We start from the raw sequence: 22,017 nt of genomic DNA on the forward strand, positions 1-22,017 counted from the left end.
CACAGAGGCTGGCTGCGTGCGCTGAGGCCCCGAGAACGACTGTTGTTTTGTTGGTTTGTTTGTTTGTTGGTTTGTCTGTATTGTTTGGTTTTGTTCCTGAGACCGGTGGAGGTGTGTGTGCAGTCCAACTCCATACAGTTCGGATTCAGGCTTTTGCTGATTGCTCCTAATTTAGTGTAAAAAAAAAATGAGGGAAGAGATTAGAAAAACAGGCAGGTTCTCAAACAAAGGAAGGTCCCAGGGGGGTTATGCTTGTAAAAACATTTCCATCTAAATGCAGATTTGTTATATCTGCTGTGATGGGGCCGCCATGCTTGCATTCATTATTTAACCGTGAGGGAATAAAGCAATTTTTCCCTGCCTCCCTTGAAGCCATAATTTGGATTTTAAGAAGGTATCTGCAATTGATTTCTTTTGATTTAATGTTGCAAATTGGAACGGGCGAGAACAATACACCACGGGGCAGGAGCAGCGAGGAGAGATGGGATCAGGAAATGGAAGCAAGTCGACTAAAGAGGAAGTGGATGTCTGTTGAGTCTATCTATCCACGGCGAGGTTTAATTTGCCACGGGGCCAGCAGCAAGCACACAAGAAACAAGTATTTACTGAGATAGTGTACGCCCCTGTCTGTGTGATTTAGAACAGGCAAATAGCACTTCAGATTTCCCAAACACACAAATTGAGTATTGACAGCGGTCTACTCGATGTGAATCTTGGTTTGCGAAAAGAAAGCTAGTTTTTTGGGAGGGGAGGGGGGTATTGCTTGTTCCACTTCAGGGTAAAATGGCCTCCGAAATGGTCTGCGAGATGTGTGGAGTAAACACGATTAGGAATGGCATGTCCCTGTGGGAGGTGAACCAAAAGGATGAGATGAGAGCGCTGTCTGACAGGCTCCCTGGGCGGTAGGGGTGAGAGAGGGGGGATTGTGGGATACTGGAGGTGTATCCCCTCAGGGTCTCAGACTGCTGACTCACTTGGCCAAGCCTGAGAGTCCTGTTCCCTTTCCCTTTCCTCACTCTTCTCCCCCTCTCTCTCCCTCTCTCTCTCTCTCTCTCTCTCTCTCTCTCTCTCTCTCTCTCTCTCTCTCTTTCTCTCTCTTTCAGTCACTCACTTTGGCACTTTTTAATGGAGCATCAAATTGGACAGTGAGCTCTTGCTTTAGCATCACACAGGTGCAGACCTCCCACCCACCCTCTCTCTCTCTCTCTCTCTCTCTCTCTCTCTCTCTCTCTCTCTCTCTCTCTCTCTCTCTAACCCCACAGTGTTCCCATCGCTGTACACTTCCTTTGCCCTCACACTCTGTCTCCTCACTTCATGTCTCCCTGCCAGGCTTCTCTGGCACCAGACACCACTGACACACAATTGCTTCGTCTTCCCCTCCTTGCATGTTTCCCTCCTCCACACTCTCTCTGCTCAAATTTTTTTTTTGTACCTCTACTACAACCAACAACCACTGCCACACCCCTCCTGTGAATTGATGCTCGCCTGAAGAGACATTACCTGGCACGGCAGTTGGGAAATGTCATTCCGCACGTCCCAGTCAGATTTTTCCCGAGCAACGCAGATGCAATTCACTGCACAACAGCGTGCGAGTGTCTGAGTGTGTGTGTGTGTCTGTGTGTGTGCAGTCTAAGGTCCCCTGAGAATTGCAGTAGGCTTCTGCTGCTGGCTCTTTTCTGTATGCTTTTAGAAGCCGCTCCTTGCTGTGCGCCGGTGTCCAGAAACTATTGCTGCCAGTGTGGGTGAATATAAAGAACGCCCGGCGTTACACTTTGTCACCTGAAGCTAAAAGTTTGGTTCACATAGCTGAGTCCTCTGGGGCAATGTAATGAGCCAATTTCACCGTGTTCTTGCTGAGTTTAATGATCTCAGAAACTCAATTTCACATGGCTCCCTTTCACTCTGCTGTAACTCTGGCATGCGTTGCGTCGCCTTCGTCGTCACCGTCGCCTTCTGAGGTGTCACGGCGAAACTTGCCATTTGTTAGCGCGCCGGGAGTCTCGTGAGCGCCGAGTGTTTCCGTGTCCCGTTCCCGCCGCGTCCGTCATGTGTGACTTTGTGCTGGAAACGCACCCTGCAGCACTTTCCATCATCACTGATGTGACAGCAGACTTGTCACACACAAGTGTGTGTGTGTGTGTGTGTGTGTGTGTCCCACTCTTAGACACTGAGAGGAAGAGCTTCACTCTTTTTGAAAACTGAAGAGGTGAGAGCCTCCCTCTCTCTGCATTGAGCGACGCAACAATGTGTCGCATCGCTACCGGGGGGGGGGGGGGCCCTGGCACTCACCGTGCGGCAGCCATCCCCAACCCCTACGGTGTGTGAAAAGCCTGAATGACACATCGGCTGTTTTTTTGAGTCGCCGGCTTTTGAATTCGGATCTGTTTCAGGTGCTCGATGTGCCGTGCAGCAGTGGCAGCAGAGCGCGGGCCAGGAGAGATGTTCTCATGTTTTAAAAAGAGAGAGAAAGAGAAACTCTGAGAAGACTGCGCTCTCCGGGTAGAGAATCTGAAATGGAGGAGAGACGCGCTGTGATTGAATATCTGGCAGCCAAAGCCTGGTGGTGATGGAGTGGAAATATTTTGAGGAAGGTGCTAGAAATTCTTGTGGCATAAAGAGAAGAACTCCACTATGAAGCTTAATTGCAGGTAAATGAAGAGGGGAATGGAAAAGCTGCTGCTCATGTACCAGTATACAGGTACAGAGGCAGAAAGGGAAAAGCAGCACCGCCTGCTAATTTCACGGTGTCACTTCAATCACCAATCACATTAACACTCATCTCATTCATTAACAGCACTGCTGCAGCATTTTCTTTAGCGGGTCAAACATTTGTCTTTCATTCTGAGACGAGAGTTACTCAACTGAGTTTTTAAAACGCTCCAGCGAGGAGAGGAGATTGAGGTAAATACCAAGCGACGTTGAAATAAATCCACTGGAACTACTCCACACACCCCCTGGCCTTATTCCGCCATGCCGTCGCCCCCCCCCCCCCTCCCCTCCCCCCTGATCCAGTATGTCATTCATGTGTGCCTGAAAATTAGATTTCCTCCCTCCAGTGTGAGAGAATAAAAGAGAGTGTGAAGGGAAAAAAAGGGTTTTCTCCCGCCGCACAGCTCGTCTCAAATGATATATTTAATAAATCTCCACGCTTTCTTTAAATCAATGCTTTTTCTGAGCGCTGGAACTCACCAAGGGGGGCCTTAATGGAAAGTGTATATAATAAGGATTGCTTTAAAGTCCTGGTGCGAATGAACTGGTATCCCCTGGTGATTTCAGGCACTGGAGGCTCATTCCGTCGATACCACATCCCGACAGTGTGTGTGTGTGTGTGTGTGTGTGTGTGTGTGTGTTTTTTCCCCTCTTTCTTTCTATCACATAGCCTAATGAATTTAGTCTCTGTGTGCTCACAGGCAGGCCTGTAGAGGGGGGTGGGGGGGTGGGGGGGGATGGGGAGGTGGGAGTATGGGGAGAGGATATATGAGGAGAGAAATACGTCCCATCGGTTTTATAGTCAGCTCAGCCATCTTATGTGACTTATAAATATTGTAATTATGCGCACTGCAGATACTGTAGGCTCACTGTTGCAGGTGAGGAGATGGTGATTACAGCCATCTCATTCAGGGAATTATGGAGCAGATTAGACAGGGGCCTCTCCAAAGATTTTCGCTCGGCATTTTCGCTTCTCGTGAGTGGGGAATTTTTTGGGAACTACACGGCTCAATTTGAAATGCAGTATCGGAACCGACTGCCTTTCAAGTGTCGGGCTGCATCAGTGCTACGCATAAGTAGCATAACATGATTAGGCTTCAATGAGAAGATGAAAGAGAAAAGTTCAAATATGACTTCAAATAAAGAAGACTAATAAGTGAGAAGATTTCAAGAACATATGTCCTGAGTTTTGATGTGAAGTTTGTAGGTAATGTTGAAAGGAATCGTTCTAGTTGGCCAATGACCAAAGCGGTGACTGAAACCGTATCTGTTGTGACAATAGGAAGTTGGAACTTTGAAAGCTGAAAGTTTTGGAAGCTGTGTCAGGACATATTTATTGTTGCGTGACATGACCTGATGTGACTTTTAAAGAACACTGGGGTTTGGCAGGTCTGAGTTTGACACTAGAAAAAACAAACTGCCTGAATGTGTCTTTATTTCAGAGACACATCTTCCAGACAAAAAGTCCTGACATTCATAGTTTGGTAGTTGTTGTAATGTTTCCCTTAGTCACAGCCAATGTTAGTGCATGTATGGTGTTGTGTTTCTACACTTACAACATCGTAATAACCACACATACAGGAGGTTCATGAACTCTTTACTAAAAACGTTCACTTCTGGACAGGCTCACTCAATACATCTTTGAAACTGTATCAATCCGCGGCTTCATAGGAAAACAGAAAGCCACATTACTACACATAAAATAGTTCCTTTAACAGCAGTCGTTCATTTGAACATAACATACAGTATGGTTACAGCAATGACATGTTGTTACTACTGTATGGTCTAATCCCAGTTCCAGTTTGACCCAGAACATCTTAGTCTTCCACTGACCCCTCTGCCCCGTCCTCTCCCTGTGTGTGCTGCAGGTCTGACCGGGGCGGACACGGTGGTGAACATGCGCAAGGTCACGCACCAGAGGGTCCAGGAGCCGCTGGCTGGCTCGGCCCTCCTGCCCTGCGTCTTCACCCTGCGGCCCAGCCCGTCCCACGAGCCGCCCCGCGTCAAGTGGACCAAAGTCTGGGGCCCGAGCGGCTCCGGGGGCCCGCAGCGCGAGCAGTCCGTCCTCGTCGCCAAGGGCAACGTCATCAAGGTGAAGAAGGCCTTCCAGGGCCGCGTCACGCTGCCCGGTTACCCGGACAACCGCTACAACGCCAGCATGGCGCTGACGGGCCTGCGCTCGAGCGACTCTGGCATGTACCGCTGTGAGGTGGTGGTCGGAATTAACGACGAACAAGACATCGTGCCCCTGGAAGTCACAGGTAACGCCCCTGCGTCTAGACTGCTAATACATGCACCTGTCAAGTTAATGAACTGCTCGAACAAGGGTCACTACTTACATGAAAACTCACATGCATACGATCAACACTATGCTCCCGGAATGGAGAATGCACCTCACAGAAAGTTTTTTTTTTTTCTCTGTGAAAAGTGAAACGGGGTGAATATGAACTTGTATCCTGCTTTAAACTGTGCTGCACGTAGACCGTCCACTAAATAATCAGATATTCCCTGACATCCTGTCTCGATTGGCCTGTTGTTTTTTTTGCAGTGGAGTTGCTCTTTTAAAGTGTTTTTTTCCTTCTCGATTACTGAATGTGATGCACTTACCGTTGGCACAGGGGAGCCTGAATCTAGTTTCATTTTCCTGAGATTGCTGATAAAAATGTATATGCCTGCTTTTTAACTGCAACCAGCACTGTAGTAAGCATCAGTAAACTGTGTTTTCTTTTTCTTTTATACAGATTTTTCGATCCTGCTCATGTTGATTTATGCATTTTGTTCCCAGATGACTTATGGAGAATGTATTAACAAACCATAAACCCCTCCCATACAAAAAGCCCATTACCCAGCCCATTGTCTATAACTGATCTTGTGGGCTAAACCTTAATTGTGTCATGGTGCATTGCAGACAGCAGCACTCCATACAAATCCTCCAAGTCATTAAAACTTTAATGAAATGGTATTGATATTTACTAGACTATATCAATATCAGATTAATGTGGATATTTTTATGTGGCTATAGGTTGCCTGACCTTGACTGCGTGTCTGTATTTAATGCCTGGCTCATATTAAATGGCCAATTCTCTGCCTTTCACCAATTACAGCTGAATATCGATTCCTGGTGTCAGGGAATATCATGAAATATTTCAACTAATTAAGTGTTAAATAGCTCTATCTACAAAAGGCTGATGCTGTAGTCTCATTTGTGCCTAGCTATTTCCACACATATAATGTCACTCTGAACTTATACGAATTCCTTGTCTTCCTTATCTTTTGTCCGGTACACTTGTTCCAACTCAGCATTAATCAGTATTTGCCAACACACTCCCAGGCTAACAAGATCCAATTCAGACTGTATCAGTTTGGTCTAGTCCTTCTAGCTATGGTGTTCTTAATTAGATGCGTTCAGCTGTTAGATGCGTTCAGCTGTCTTACAACAAGTAGCTCTTTGAAGTCCTATTTTTAGACTTAACAAACACACAAAACGTCAACATGGTGGTGTTTCTTAGGCGGTGAACATAGGACTCCTTTTTGCCTCCAATGTATTTCATGAATTGAAAAGTTCCTGCTAAAGTGTGTCAAACTCCGAGGATGGCAAGAGGGAGAATGAAATAATAAACAAAAAAACGAGTTCAGCAAGAGGAGCGGAAGAGGAAAAATATAAGGGGGAAAAAATCCCATTCCATCCCAGTCTCTTTGAAGTTGGGATACTAGTAGGGGAAACACCACGGAGGCCAGGAAAAGCTGTGGGTTCTGACCACAGAGGAGTGGGGCCTGCCTGTTCGTCTGCCTGGCTAGCAGCGTGATTGCTTGAATTGGCCCCCAGCCCCGCCAGCCCCACCTCCCTCCCGCCATCCTTCCACACAAAAGGCTCAGAAGATAAAGGAGCAATTTTAAAGTTGTATTCCTGCCTCCCTGTCCTCTCGCTTTCATGTGCAGCTCCCTTCTGGGATTGGATGTGTGAATTGCTGCGAGAGAAGACTGTTGTTGTGGCATGGTGTGGGTGTGTGTGTAAGGGGAGGGGAGGGGGGGTTGGTGGTGGTGTAGGGTGTGAGCGAGCGTGGGGGGGGTTGGGATGGCGCGGCAGGATGGCTAGGGAATGCTAGATGGACACTTCAAAAGCAATCCCATTCCCATCTCTCTGCACGGTGGAGCGGAATCCTGTCCATTCACAGGTCAGGTGGTAGTCCAGCCCTCCCTCTTTAGCGCCCCCCCCCACACACACACACTCCATCCCTCCTCGAGTGGAGGTTGAGCACTACAACACAGAAACGAGGCGCATCTCTCATGAAACGATGCCATTCAGTTCCAGTGTCTACTCTACAGAATGAACATTATGAGGAGGCATATGGCGTTGCTGTTGAATTACCTGCAGCTCCCCAATGTATTATGTTCAGGATATAATGAACCCAGGTTGTTCTCTATGCTTGACGAAACACAAACAAACGCCATGTTCCTACAATGGCGCATAAAAATCGAACACAACCGTCGGGCCTTTCTCGTGTTCTGTAGTCGTTGGAGGGTGCTGCTGCTGCTCAGTTAACATAGACGGTTAACATAGTTCTTGTGTAGTGTTTGTGTTAGAGAACAGTATACAGCCTGCTGCATCCTCTCTCTGCTGCATCCTATAACTGCTCGTTTGGCAGGCTCTTTTTTTTTAAAGTCCCACTCTCAGCTCAGTGTGCCATGTCTTCTCTTCAGGGGTGGTGTTCCATTACCGGGCTCCACACGACCGCTACGCTCTCTCCTTCGCCGACGCCCAGCGGGTGTGTCTGGAGAACTCGGCGGTAATAGCCACGCCGGCACAGCTGCAGGCCACCTTTGACGACGGGTACGACAACTGTGACGCAGGCTGGCTGTCGGACCAGACGGTGAGGTAAGGGCAGCTCTCAGTGGCAGGGCGTAATGTCAGTGCCAGAGATGAGCATGCAGAAGAAACAAGTGATTAGCCTAGGACCCCCCGAATGCTCTTTTTCCTGTAAACATATGTTTAAATTGGATTGGATTCTTTTATATTCTGCCTGAATTGTTAAAAAAAAAAACCCTGAAAGAACAGCCCCTTTTCAGAGGTGGAAGGGGGGCGTGTGACTGATTACTGTCAGACTTTGAATGCAAGCGCGCATAATTACAGGTTTATAGGTCATAAGCTTTTTCACTTCTGTTGTCAATACCCATAAGCACTTGAGTGCACAGCAGCTCTCTCATTGCAGTTATTGCGAGGCCCCTGCTTACCTCCCTCCATTCATTAGTGGCCAGAGGCCTGTCAAACCTGGGGTATTGATACTGATGCCCACCTGCAGCTGTTATGTGCGTATGTTCAGCCGCTAATTGTGCCGGGGGTGGGGAGTCATTTTCATAAAGTGCAGCCATAAGCGCCCGCCCTCCCACCTGGGACGCCTTTAATTGGGCCATCTCCAGAGCAACTTGGCTGCACATCAATGGAGAGGCGAGCGCACGCAATTAATGCGGCAGAGGGAAAAAAATAGAGACATCAGAGGTTCTGTGATTGATTGAGTTTGACTTTCTCTTTTTTTGTTCTCTTTCTTTCTTTCCTTCTTCCCTCTCCTACCGACTTGATGAAACAGGTTGCAATCTAAATTGTTGGTTCTGCAGAGTGTGTGAGATTCCGTGCGCTCTCTCCCTACCAACCCCGGAGTGTTGTATATAATCTCTTAATCAGCCTTTAGCTCAGCACCTCAATGCCATTTGAATCAATGTACTTTAGAGTAATTGCACAGTTGGAGCTGTATATAGATCCATCTCCACCTCCAGCCAGGGGGGGACTGTTGGAGGAATTCCTGATTTCTTTGGCTTCCCTCTGCAGGTACCCGATCCAGTCTCCAAGGCCGGGTTGCTATGGAGACAGGGAGGACTTACCTGGCGTTAGAAACTATGGCAATCGGGTCCCCGATGAGCTGTTTGATGTCTACTGCTTCGCCAAGAAGCTGCAAGGTACGGTAGGAGCGCATCAATTAAGGATTAGTCATGCATGGACTTCCAAAGCCGTGGGACGCCACCGATACAACACCGGAGCTTTGGCTTAAACTAGCGCCATGAGGGAAGTGAAAGCCATGACCCACACCCTCCAAGTACCCTGCTCAGTTCATTACAGCCAACTTACCATAAAGTAGGGCACTTTACAAAGCCTAGCGTTCTGATCCATGGCTAGGGTGAGCCTAATAAAGACTCGTTCACAGGTGACCGTACAGGTCTGCTTTACATATGGGTCATCTGGATCTCATTAGAAACGAGAGACAAAGAGCAGCATCCACAAATTGTTCTTCTAAATGACCAAGCCTCTCGATCTCTCCTGCTCTCTCCAAAAGAGTGATTCATACACAAACTTGCTGCTAGTTTGTCAAGGCAGAGACCTCTGGCTGGACTACCCCGGTGCCATCTTTCACCACCTCTCCCTTGCTCTCCTTCTGTCATGCTGCTCATTAGGCTGTGTGCCCTGTTAACCTCACTCTCTCTCTCTCTCTCTCTCTCTCTCTCTTGCCGTGGCTCTTCTCCCTCCCTCCCTCCCTCCCTTTTCCCTCCCTCCTCCTCGTTTGCAGGCGAGGTGTTCCACTCGTCCGTTCCGGAGAAGCTGAGCTTGGCCACGGCCTCCACGCACTGCCACACGCTCGGCGGCCAGCTGGCCACCGTGGGGCAGCTCTACCTCGCCTGGCAGGCCGGGCTGGACCGGTGCGACCCGGGCTGGCTGGCGGACGGCAGCGTGCGCTACCCCATCAACCAGCCGCGCCGGAACTGCGGCGGCGACGAGCCCGGCGTGCGCACCGTCTACCACAACCCCAACCGCACCGGCTTCCCCGACACCACCACCCTGTTTGATGCCTTCTGCTACCGAGGTACCATGGCAACCAGTGTGATCGCGATTCATTATTTTAATTCGATTGAATGTGTATGGATGCTTGAATCAACATAGGCGTTCCTCTGACAGTTTCCCCGGGGGATATAAGTGCTAAGTTCTCAATCTAAACCTTCAAATTTCTTTGAGTTTTTTTTCAGACAGACTACATGAATCCTCTTTCTGTGTGCAGTTTCAGATAACTAGCAGCCCAACTTTCTGTAATGGATGGAGTAATGTATGAGTGCATGAATACATTTGTTTACTAATTAGGCAGATGCACCCAGAAGAAGTAGTTGGCAAATGGACAAATGCTGAGCATACCAAAACAAATACATAAAAACATGTGCAAGGCCAACCATATGTCCTTTTTTATGCAGCTCAGGGCATTGACAAATTCCCTGATATGAACCTAATATTTTTAACAAACCTATTTTAATCCCTAATAAAGCATGAAATATGTATTGTGTTGCAAAGTTCAGTAAATAATGAACTTCACTCATGCTGAATATTCCAGACGCACAGAACGAGGAAACGGCTGCGGAAGCTGTAGGACTCCTCCACACTGGAGAGGACCTTGAGTCAGACCCCTCCGAGGATCAGATGGATCCCCAGAACAACCATCTCTCCCAGCCCTCCTACCCCGAGCCCTCCACGTGGACCGGCCTAGTGGACCTGGAGAAAGAGGGCATCAACTCCATCGTCAGTAATGAGTCCTCGGAGATATCCGAGGAGCATGTTGTGATTCACTTACGGCCAGACCAGGCCTCAGTCCGCTGGAGTGAGGAGCGGGAGGAGTCCGTGGGGGGGGAGCCTCAAGAGGTTATGGCCCCAAAGATCCTGTCCATGCTGGGCCTGACTGACCAGGACAAGGTGGAGAACCAGGGCGGTTCGGCCAAGGAGGACGAGACCGATGAAGGTGCGGAGGAGGTGGAGCTGCCGTTCAGCTTGGATCATCTGACCGTGGCGTCGCCCACTCCTCAGGCCCACACCACGGGCGAGAGCATGCTCTCCAACATCGTCCACACCATCATGAGGCCCTGGAGGTACTGGGCCAGCACCACCGAGGCCGACGCTCCGCCCACGTCGCCCAGCCTGACCAGTGGACCCACCCCGGAGATCCAGAGGGCCAAGCCCAAGCTGGAGGAGGCGAACGCGGGCGTGCGCAAAGGCAACCCCAGCAATGCGAATGCTATCGTGGAGCCCTCCTCGCACAAGACCTCCACGGCTGTCAGTCCGGCAGGCACAGATGACGGACTGTCTGAGCAGGAGAGGGAGCTGATGCCGGAGGTCCAGCATGTATCCTCAACCTCATTAAAGGGTCCAGAAAATCCTAGAAGGGATCAGATGTTCCCTGCCACAGCTCAGACCACATCATCAGGTAGATATGCAGTCATATTTATGTTCTGTGTCAATGTTGTGTGTCATCTGTTTCTCTTCATATTCACAACCTATTTCCATGCATATTTATGAATAGGTCTTGTCACAGAATGCATGGGTATGCAGTGTGTGTCAGTCAGCTGTTCAGTGGTAGCTAGCCTGATTGCCATAAGGTTTCCCACAATGTCCATTTTACTCAATCTCTCCAAACTGCCCATCTCGGTCCATCTCCAAAAACTGTTATACTTGGCCTCTGGTAAGAACTCACAACTGAATAATTAGAACACGTCGTGGCGAGTCAATTATGTAGATGAGTCCAAGATGGCCGTATTTCATTTGAGATGGCTGTAGAGTTTTGAGCAGAAGGGGGCAAAAAGACAGGATGGAAAAGAGGCTGAGCAGCGGCAGCCGCGCTGCGAATTGATGTGAGTGGATTGCCTCATCAGAGGAGGAAATCCCATTGGGTGAATCTAATCTCATTCAGGCGCCCGGTGCGGCCACTTTGGCGCGGTGATAGCCCAGGCAAGTCACGCAGGGAGACGGGCCGGCTGCATCTCTCCACCACATCTCATTTCCAGTTAAAAAAAAGGGGGAAGTGGAGACATTTCGACTTCGTCAGAAGAGAGTCCAATTTCATCACCTCCGGGGCCATGAATGAGAATCAGTTACTGTGATTCCAGGGGCAGCAGTAAAGGAGAGGGAGGCCAGTCATTTGAGTGGCACTGGTCCCTGGAGCTCGGAGGGACACGTCAGAGGTCCAGTAGATGAGGCTTGGTGTGGGGTGACCAAGTGTGAGGAATGGAAATGTTCTCTCCCTGGGCCGTGTGGCTTTACATAAAGTTGGGACTTCATCAATTCAAATGTCCCCCCACAGAAACCATTTAACTCTCCGTCTGCATTAATGTTTAATGTTTTGGGGGAAACCTAGACTTCAGACGCCATTTATTATTTACTTTGGTTTTCTAATGAATGCTTCTTTGCGAGGGTAACACCAGTGGTCCAGCAATCTCAGTCACGCTCTCAAATTAACTCTTTTGTTTTTGAATTCTGTCCATAATTATCAATAGATCTTGTGGAAGAAAGACTGAGGGAGAATATTTAATGCACATCAGGAAAATTGAATGGAGGGCTGTCGGAGATGTTTTTCAGCTGTCAAAAATACTGTTTTGATCATCCATCATCCCAAATATGGTTTAATTGGAAAGGAACTATGCAGATCTTTAAAATCTTACAAAAATCCAAGTAAAACCAATATTTGTGGACTTAGTTGATATTGGATATTGAAAATATCTGAACCTTTAGTGACAACAGAAACTGCATTGCTCAAAGTTAACATCAATGCACCCATAAAAGAGGGCTCAGAATGTACATTTTAACCCCTAAATATATGCTAGTCCTCTTTAAAATATGTCATCCTTGCAACATTGCTGATGTTGCAGAAATTGTTCATTCAGATTTTATATCTTGTTTTTTTGAACACATACTGTATTTAAAACCATCTTTTTCATGCCATCCATGTCATTTGTTCTTTCCCATGTCCAGATTTGCAGATGATTGAATTGAGAAATGAGTTTGTGAATTGTTTCTCATCAGAGACTCTAATTGCTCATCCCGCACCGTCATTGCCCATTCATTTGTACATTTAATTATTAATATCAAACAGGATGAATACATGCCATTACTGTCTCTATATGGAACTGAAGTGCTTAATTAGTTATTCATGTTATTAATTGCACTATTACTCAGATTGAAGCGTCTACAGTACAGTATGTCGATCCCAGCTCAGCCTCTCCCAGCACACGGCGGTGTTACATCAGCTGATAAAAAATTGAGGATTAACTTAATATTTGATTCATCCACACGGATCTGCCTGGATTGCTCCAACAGTTATTATTATGTGAGTGCAGAAAGAGCAAAGGGTGTTTGCACTGTGTCCTCGGCTGTGTCTTTTGCACCCGAACATGCCATGCTCCACCAGGTGCTCTGCTGCTCAGAACCTGACAAACATGATTGCTGGGTTCCCCCTCGGGTTTTAGTGCCACCGCCACCGCTGTAAACAAACCCTCTGCTCAAAACACTGTCAGCGCAAGCGCAGACTGACTGCTGAACGCCAACACACAGCAGAACTCCAGCATAATATATGCTCTTATGTTCTCGGAATCCTGCAGGCATTCAAGCGCACATGAATTCCATTCTCAGGCCACCGTTATTATTCCAGGACGTGACCGTTCATACATTTCTTTACACCTTTCAAAAAGAAACTAATCCAAACAATAAGGTCTTGATGAGTGTATCTAAACCCTGCAACATTGGCTCTGCCGTGCCCATAATCACCTTCTAAATACAGAGGTAATTCAACAGATGAATAGATTACCGGTGTTCAGGTTGGTATCAGCGTGGGGATTAATGGATGCATAATCATTGTGCTATATTAAGTTGCTTATATTAGCCTACATGTAATTATTGCCGCCGTCGTGGTGGTGGTGGGGGTAGCGAGCTTTTTTCCGAGCGAATCTTGAATGCATTTAAATAAAGCTGGGCTGTCCCTGATTTAATCATTGTCTGTCTTCTGCCTGCAGGCCTGCTTCCACTGAAACCCACTGACGTGGCAAAACCGACCTCAGCCATTAATGCATCACCAGGCTCGAGGAGCGCGTTTGGATCGTCCCCAGTGCTCGGCAGCAAACAAAGGTGGACCTTGAAATCCATAAAGGGGCCCAACCTTGGCGCCCCAGGCAGCAGCAGCAGCAGCAACAGTGGCGGGGAGCATATTTATCAGGGCAGAGGTCCCCCCGTGGAGCCCATGGAGGCCAAGGCTGCCACTCTGGAGATCGTGGCCATGCCTGCGTCCAGAGATGGCCCCTCGGAGAACTACTCCGGGGAGGGGAGGGAGCACGGCGAGCGGGGTTATCCGTTTCCCGGCCCTGTGTCCGGGAGGACAACCACGGAGGAGGATGCAGATACCGAAGGCAGCACAGGTAGAGACCCGCTGGATGTATTTAACGAGCAGGTGAAAGAGACAGACGTCTCCGACGTTATCCCCGCCAAGAACCAGCCTGTGGTTCTGCAGACCACCGTCCAGTGGCAGTTGGTCCATCTGCCCACAGTGCCTCCTAGTGGCGGTGGAGGATCGCCGGAGGCCAAGCTGCAGCAGACGTCTGAGTCTGCGGAGCCCGAGAGCACTCCCGAGGAGGCGAGGGGGGAGATCCTGTTTGTCCGCAGGCCCACCGAGAAACTCCGCCCGACCTCCTCCACGGGCAAAGTTGGCACCCCTTTTGTCAGGAGGAGGCAGAACTTTGCCAAGGGCTCGGCGTCGCAGCGCACCACGCCGGCCGCTACCCCGGCGTCCAGCTCGACGACCCCGACGCCGACCCTGCCGCCCACGACAGAGTACACGATGGAGCCTGTCTTCACTCTGCTCCCGGTGGAGCAGGACGAGCCCGTCCAGACCCGCGAGCCTCAGCCTCGGGCGCAGGTCTCCACCACTCCCCCATCTGCTGGCCTGGGGCTCCAGACGACCAGTGTCTCACCTCAGCTCACCACGCCGTCCTCCGGAGCCAGGGATAAGGCCAGAGTGTCCGAGTACAGGACTCCGGTGTCCGAGTCCTTTGTGGTGGCCCGGGGCTGGAGAACGCTCCCCGGCTTAAGCTTCCTGCCCGTGGAGCATCGGTCAGCCCAGGTGGCACGGAACGTCACGGTCGAGACCTCGGGCAAATTGGCAGCCAATCAGGCCTACGAGCTTGAAAATCCATCAGGTAAAAATTCACCCCCCCACCCTCCACACACACACACGTCCCTCCATTGCTGAAAGCCATCCATTTAGACCACCAGCTTTTTCTTTGTGCTGCAAGTCACCATCACCCTGTGATCTATCAGCCGAGCGTTACATCCCAGCTAAAGTGCTGGGCCCTTGAAGTAGCAGCCACTCATTTGATTTGATTTCATGCTGCTGATGTGCTCCCGCTGGTCGCCTCGGTGATGTCTGTAAACAAAGAGGTTGTGGACTGAAATTGAAGCAGCCTTAGTGGAGTAATTAGAGGGTCAGGGGCGCCGCAATTAAGGGGGGCTTGGAAAAGCAAAGATCTCGCGCCTGAACAAATCAATGCTGGCAGAAGAGCTACAAGACGTGGGCTGTAATTGACTCCAGTCCTTCTCTCTCTCTCCCTCTTTCTCTCTCTCTCTCTCTCTCTCTCTCTGTCTCTCTCTCTCATTCTCTCTGTTTCTCTCTTTCTCTCTTTTTCCATTCTTCACTGCTGCCCATGTCTAACATGGTTATGACGTTACGGAGGCGTTTCTTACAAAATACAGACTCTAACAAAATACAGACATTTTATTGTGAGGAAAATGAGAAGGCTCTTACCAATTTACAGTGGCTAATACTGCTCTCAGAATATCCTGTTCCTCTGTTGGTGTTTTCTATTAGAAGCATATTTTTGTGAAGCATTTTGTTTATGTTAATTCCATGTGACTTTAGTTTTGGACTTTTCTCTATAGATATCTAAATGCTTTTGGATTTCTAGCAAATTGCACACCATGGTTGTCATGGTGACTGTTGTTCCGGAAAGGTCCTTGTGTTGAATGTTTTGTGCTACGTACTTGAGCTCTGGACATTGAACAAACATCGGTGTAAAAATACTCTGGCCGGCCTTCAGTTAAAAACAGCTGCTAGTCAATAATGATGCTTACTGTAGCGGACAGGTAAACAAAGGAGTTCATCAAAAGCTTGGCTGCCCTTGAGGGGAGAGCAGGGCAGGACAGGATACTGTTTGTCCTCTTCCCCTCCAGTGGTGCCAGTGGAGCTTCCCAGGCCTTTTTAATCAATGATCAGCGCACACAAAGACTACAGTAATGAAACTCTGGAGTCTCTGGAGTGCTCTCAGGCATCAGGGATCTGACACACACACACACACACACACACACACACACACACACACACACACACACACACACACACGCACACGCACACGCACACGCACACGCACACACACACACACACACACACACACACACACACACACACACACACACACACACGCCCACAACAAACACACTTACGCTGGCACGCACACAAACACACTCCCCAACCCGTCAACACCCGTCCCCCCTTCCCCTCCAGCCCATTTCGTTGCTTGTCACCTTGTGGGACGTGTAGGCGCCTGCAGTGCCCGACTGTGCTGTCCCCGCACCGCTCGTAGTGACGTGCCCTGCAGCAGTAGGGCACACAGCGGATACAGGACAGCCGTGACACGCCGCCGCCGCCACCACCACCGCCGCTCCCGCTCCCTCTCCGAGCGGCAAAACACCCACACCACTCCCCTCATGTATACACATGCTGAGAGACCCAGAGAGAAAGCCACTGACGGCTGATCAGCGGCAAAGAAATTCACCGCAGTCTGATTACCATAAGTAAAAATAATCATGAGTGTTAGGTACTGTAGGACTAGAAGCCTCTAAAATTAAATATGCTTTTTTTTTCTCTTCGCCGCAGCCGTTGAGTCTAAATGTGTCTGAGGCCATAAAGAACCGCCTCCACCGCCTCTCTCATACGCTGTGGTGCTTTATAGCTGCTGTTATACTTCACAAGGCTTCACAAGTATCCAAAAATTTACAACCACCATTACCTGTAGATCAGAATTTTGCGTGGCTATTGGGTAGAGTGCGAGCTCTTGCCGTCTGCAAGCTGCCAGGCCCTAAATTATTCACCTCCAGATGAAATCTGTCTGACAGGTGTGTAAGGTCATTTGAGTTACAGTCATCTAAACTAAATCTCCAGTATGGTTGAACATAGATCACTCCTCCTACAAGGTAAAAACAATGTGTAATGGAGCTGCAGGGTAAATTTTAATTGAAAAAAGCATTTTTTTTTACACTTTACACAACCAAAAGTTGCTTTTATTCCGCTGCTACCCCCACTGTGAGCTGTCGGCATTTCATATCTGGAGCCAAGAAATTGGAGGCTATTGATTTCTCTGGCCTGCTTTCGCTTTCAGAGAATCCAGCTCCGTTCGGGGTTATGTCCTGAAATACGTTTCATTACTTGTTTGGGCCCTTGTTATGTCCCCCCCCCTCTTCCCAGCGATGTTTGCCGCGCCCCGACTGCCCTCTCCCGACCCAGCGGAACTGTCATCAGTGTGCGCAGCGGGGCCCCGGCGCTGACCCCGGCGACAGCGAGCGCCCGGCCAACACGAGGCCGGGGTGCGATGACACACTCCTCAACCCCTGCGCACATCTCTATCCCGCGCCTAATTTCGTAGCCTTTCTCTCCGGCTTAATGCATTAGCATCTGCAGTTTTCCATATCAAACCCGCGCGCGCGCGAATCTAATCCCATACAGTTCAGTAGCGCGTATTTAATGAATAGGATTTGCTGAAGCCCTGCCTTGGGGAGACATTATATTCCATGGTGGAGGGCGATAAAAAGCGTTGCGCTGACTGTACTTAGCACTGGCTTTTTTGTCACTTTTACCATGGGAGCGCGAGCGGAAGTGTTGAAAATGAGCTTATCCAGACAGTATGGTGCACCACTCCAGGCTATGTATAGAAGGCTCCACTAAGACGTTAGTGTTGATATTACTCAAACAGTCCATTCCATGAGTCACATTTAAAGCAGGCTTCCAGTGCAGATTTGTCTTCTTAATGCATACTTTTCAACAGATCAGATACACACTTGTGTTATGGCTCTATTTGACTGTTCTTCCTTATGACGCGGAACACACAAGGACTCTCAGCTCTGAGTCCTCGACGTATGTCAAGACCACTGAGGGTGAAAGGCAGATTATGAGCGGCTGTGTGGTCCATGCGATTTGGGTTGGGTGTTCAGTAAGGTTGGGACATGGCACTGTGTCCTTGGCTGCGAATGAGTGGATACTCCATCTGCCTACAAATTCTAGAAAGTTACATACATTTACATATTTTCTCATATTTAAGATGTGCCTTTGATATCCATGTGGGCTATAATTTAGTCAGAGATTGAATCACGCCTCAAATTTGATTTAATCTCTCTATTTTTTTATTTTTTTAAGTCTATAATGAGAACCTCCACAGTGCAGCAACTGTTCCTGTTTCATTTTTTCTTCTTTACTGCCACTTCCATACCTTCAGCCACATGATGAATCACTTTGCCATGTTTTACATTAAGAGTAGAGCACTGTACCTGCGTCGAGTTGTTTTTTCTCTCTCACGCTGAGGCCTAGAGGCGCAGTTCACTGGAGATAACGATCTCACAGGAAGTGAAAGAACGCGAGTGTGAATCCGTGTCTCTCTGTTCTGCCATGCCTCTGTGCTGCATATGTTCTTTTATCACGCCGGAGCCGAGCGTGGCGCTGACTGGGTGGAGAGAAGCTCGGCTCTCAGCGCCCGCTGAGAGTTTGCAGATGTGCCACAATGGGGCACACAGTTATATTGGTCGTAATTAGGTGTATTCCGTGTCCGTGGTTTTTAAATTCAGGCTTTGTAAAGACCGGTTGAAAGACCAATTGAAAAGCTCACCATTAGTTTTGGACTGAAAGTGAAATGCTGAATGTGCTTGCTTTATGGTGACTGTAAAACTCATTACCCATTGGCACCTTATTGTACCACCTCTTTTCCTATAACTGGTGAAACGAGCATTTCCATAATTTTTATAAGGACACAGACGTGCAGAATTTAACGGTTAGATGAATTCACGGGGCTCGTATCTGATAAAGCCTCCCGTAAGCCCATAGTGTGAGCAATTTGTCCTCCAGTGTCACTGAGTAATGGATATTACTGCCTATTTGGAAACATCACCTCAGTGTACCTCCAAGGAGCAAAATCAAGCCGTGGGGGTGATAATGGTGAAATACAATTCACATAACCGGGGGGCGTTGTCCACCTCAGCTGAATGTGATTCGCGGGGGCCAAGCGGAGGTGACGTGGTTAGAGCCAGGGGCGCCGTAACAGGAGCGCTGCAGTGAAGTGTTCAGCCATCTGATTCCATCTGATTCTGCACGGGGATTGAGGTACCCCCGCTGATGTGCGACACAGATGCTGCATTCCTCCAGAAGCGAGAGAGTTGTCTCAGCTCCGCTCTCTCCACCAATTCCCACCGCAGGCCCCATTTTAGAAGAACGGCCTCCATATGTTCATCACGAACAGAATAATTACCCCGGCGCTGCGTGGAAACGGACCGCGTTCCCGAACGGAGAACGCCCTGGAGAACCCGTATAATAGGCCTACAGTACGTGAGTGACGCGTGGGCTATTCATGGCAAATGAAAAACCATTACAGGCCTATAGCCCTCCTCAAAACACACGGCTGTGTGTGAGAGGCTGGAGTGTGTGAACTGTGCTGCGATGGCCTCACAGCGGGCCCAGAGCAGACACGAGGCTGTTGAAGTTACTTACACGCAACTTTGGTCTGCACTTATCAACCGGGGGGGAGCACTCAGTGTCTGGAACCATGTTCTGGGTCTTTTAAAAGAGGAGGAGGAGATGTGTGTGTGGAGGGGGGGTGGTGTGAGCTCGTCACATATCCGAGAGCTCTAGCGGCAGTGCCGCTGCTCCTGAGTCTGTGAAGTGTAGTGTACATGTCCCCATTAACCAAGCTGTCAGAAACTCCAGAGATGCTAACAACAGTAGTGGCGGAGAAGTGCATGAAAGCCCTCGGCCACCCTCGCCTTCCTCACTACACGCTTCTACTCTAGAGACACAACTCTCTGGAGTCTCTTTCTCTCTCTCTCCCTCTCTCTTTCTTTCTCTCTCTCTCTCTCTCACTGACACTCACACACACACACACACACACACAGACACAAACACAGTAACTCTCTCTGTAGTAGCCTACTCTGTTTATCCTGAATGTCAGTATATTGGATTGTAGTGATGATGAAGAAGAACTTAATATGAAGATGCATTTTATGGAACTCAGAGACACTGACAGTGATCTATTTACTGAATACTTTTCATTGTTTGAAATGTGTGCTTTATTATTTGAGCTGTAGTTCCATTGCCTGATGACTTGAATGATTTTATCTTTGTATTGTATTGCATTTGAATATTTCACACTTGTTCACCACAGACAAAGAAACATCTTTCTATTCTATTCTACAGTATATTTTTTTTTAGTATAGTATTTTTTAGAGTGCATGAAAATGCACTCTACTGTTATGCTGTTTATTCTTATTATCGATATTATTATTAGAGTGCATGAAAATGCACTCTACTGTTATGCTGTTTATTAGAGTGCATGAAAATGCACTCTACTGTTATCCGGTTTCTTCTTATTACAGTGCATGAAAATGCACTGTACTGTTCTTCCTAGGCTTTTTCTTATTATTATTATTATTCTTCTTCTAACGCTCTTAATGGAGCTTCAACCGTTTAACGTAGAAACTTCATTCAAACTGCGCTGCGTAGGTCTTACTTAGGCCATGGGAGCTTTGTATTTTTCAACTTTGTAACTTTTATACTTTTTGAACTATTAATTAAAAACTATTAAAATTTCCCCATAGACTTAACATTGCGATTATGACATCATAATAGGGCAATTAGAATCTTATGCCAGGTGGCCAGGCCAGCTGCAGCAGCTCTCTCTCTCTCAGGCTTTAAGCATACAATCTCTCTGAAGACTACATATCCTGTTTCCTCTGTCCACAACTGTTTCAAAATAAAAGTCCTCACTGCAATAATACACTATTAAATCATTTAACCATTGAAACTACTCAACTGTTTAACTGTTCAACCATTCCAACTGTCAGTTATCATCAACTATGCCTCCAGTCAACTACATGAAACCTCCATGTACCTAGCAACCAACATAGCAACCATTGAAATTAAGCGTTTATGACCGTTTCCATAGCAACCAACATGATTATACTGCAGTAACTTCTTGTTTCCTGATAGTGGCCACAGGCTTTAAGCATACAATCTCTCTGAAGACTACATATCCTGTTTCCTCTGTCCACAACTGTTTCAAAATAAAAGTCCTCACTGCAATAATACACTATTAAATCATTTAACCATTGAAACTACTCAACTATTGAACTGTTCAACCATTCCAACTGTCAGTTATCATCCACTATGCCTCCAGTCAACTACATGAAACCTCCATGTACCTAGCAACCAATATAGCAACCATTAAAATTAAGTGTTTATGACCGTTTCCATAGCAACCAACATGATTATACTGCAGTAACTTCTTGTTTCCTGATAGTGGCCACCATGGATACCCTAGCAACAAATGTTTCAAAATAAAAGTCCTCACTAGCAAGTTAGCATGGTTAGCATAGTTAGCATTGTTAGCATAGTTAGCATTTTTAGCATAACTGCAAAAAATCATCAACTAAGTTAGCTAATCAACCTGGTTAGCATTGTTAGCGAATTTAGCATAGTTAGCATTTTTAGCATTACTGCTAGAAATCATCGGTTAAGTTAGCTAATCAACCTGGTTAGCATTGTTAATAAAGTTAGCATTGCTAGCATAATAAGCATTTTTAGCGTAACTGCTAGAAATCATTAGCTAAGTTAGCTAATCAACATTTTAACATGAATAGAAATCATTAGTTAAGTTAAAACTGGAATGTTTCGTCTTTAAACAGTCTACCTTCACACTATCAACTCTCTGTAAACTATGCAACCACCATGTTTACCCTAGCTACACCTTAGTAACCATATCTACATTATCTATCTATTTTTGCATTTTCATGCACTGGTAATTCCTTGGAATTGCATTTCTAGTTATAATTATTCTTCTTCTAACGCTTTCCTGCGTCTAATTCTGCTTCAACCGTTTAACGTAGAAACTTCATTCAAACTGCGTTGCGTAGGTCTTACTTAGGTGATTTGAGCTATATATTTTTCAACTTTGTAACTTTTATACTTTTTGAACTATTAAATAAAAACTATTAAAATTTCCCCATAGACTTAACATTACATTATGACATCATAATAGGGCAATTAGAATCTTATGCCAGGTGGCCAGTCCAGGTGCAGCAGCTCTCTCTCTCTCAGGCTTTAAGTATACAATCTCATTAAGACTACAGATCCTGTTTCATACTTCCTCTGTCCACAACTGTTTCAAAATAAAAGTCCTCACTGCAATAATACACTATTAAATCATTTAACC

At 47.4% G+C, this 22,017-nt stretch overlaps 1 protein-coding gene across 1 annotated transcript in view; it reads left to right on the forward strand.

Moving 5' to 3' along the window:
* Positions 1-2,664: 2,664 nt before the first annotated feature.
* Positions 2,665-22,017, forward strand: part of ncanb (neurocan b) — a 60,856-nt gene continuing 41,503 nt past the window's right edge. Inside the window, exons 1-7 of the mRNA XM_062556505.1 lie at positions 2,665-2,698; positions 4,578-4,970; positions 7,411-7,585; positions 8,534-8,661; positions 9,267-9,560; positions 10,077-10,940; positions 13,519-14,694. Of these exons, the coding sequence (XP_062412489.1) occupies positions 2,665-2,698; positions 4,578-4,970; positions 7,411-7,585; positions 8,534-8,661; positions 9,267-9,560; positions 10,077-10,940; positions 13,519-14,694 (3,064 nt within the window). The remainder of the gene's footprint in view (positions 2,699-4,577; positions 4,971-7,410; positions 7,586-8,533; positions 8,662-9,266; positions 9,561-10,076; positions 10,941-13,518; positions 14,695-22,017) is intronic.

This window comes from Sardina pilchardus, chromosome 15 (genome assembly GCF_963854185.1).
Source record: "Sardina pilchardus chromosome 15, fSarPil1.1, whole genome shotgun sequence".
In the NCBI taxonomy this organism is placed as follows: domain Eukaryota; kingdom Metazoa; phylum Chordata; class Actinopteri; order Clupeiformes; family Clupeidae; genus Sardina; species Sardina pilchardus.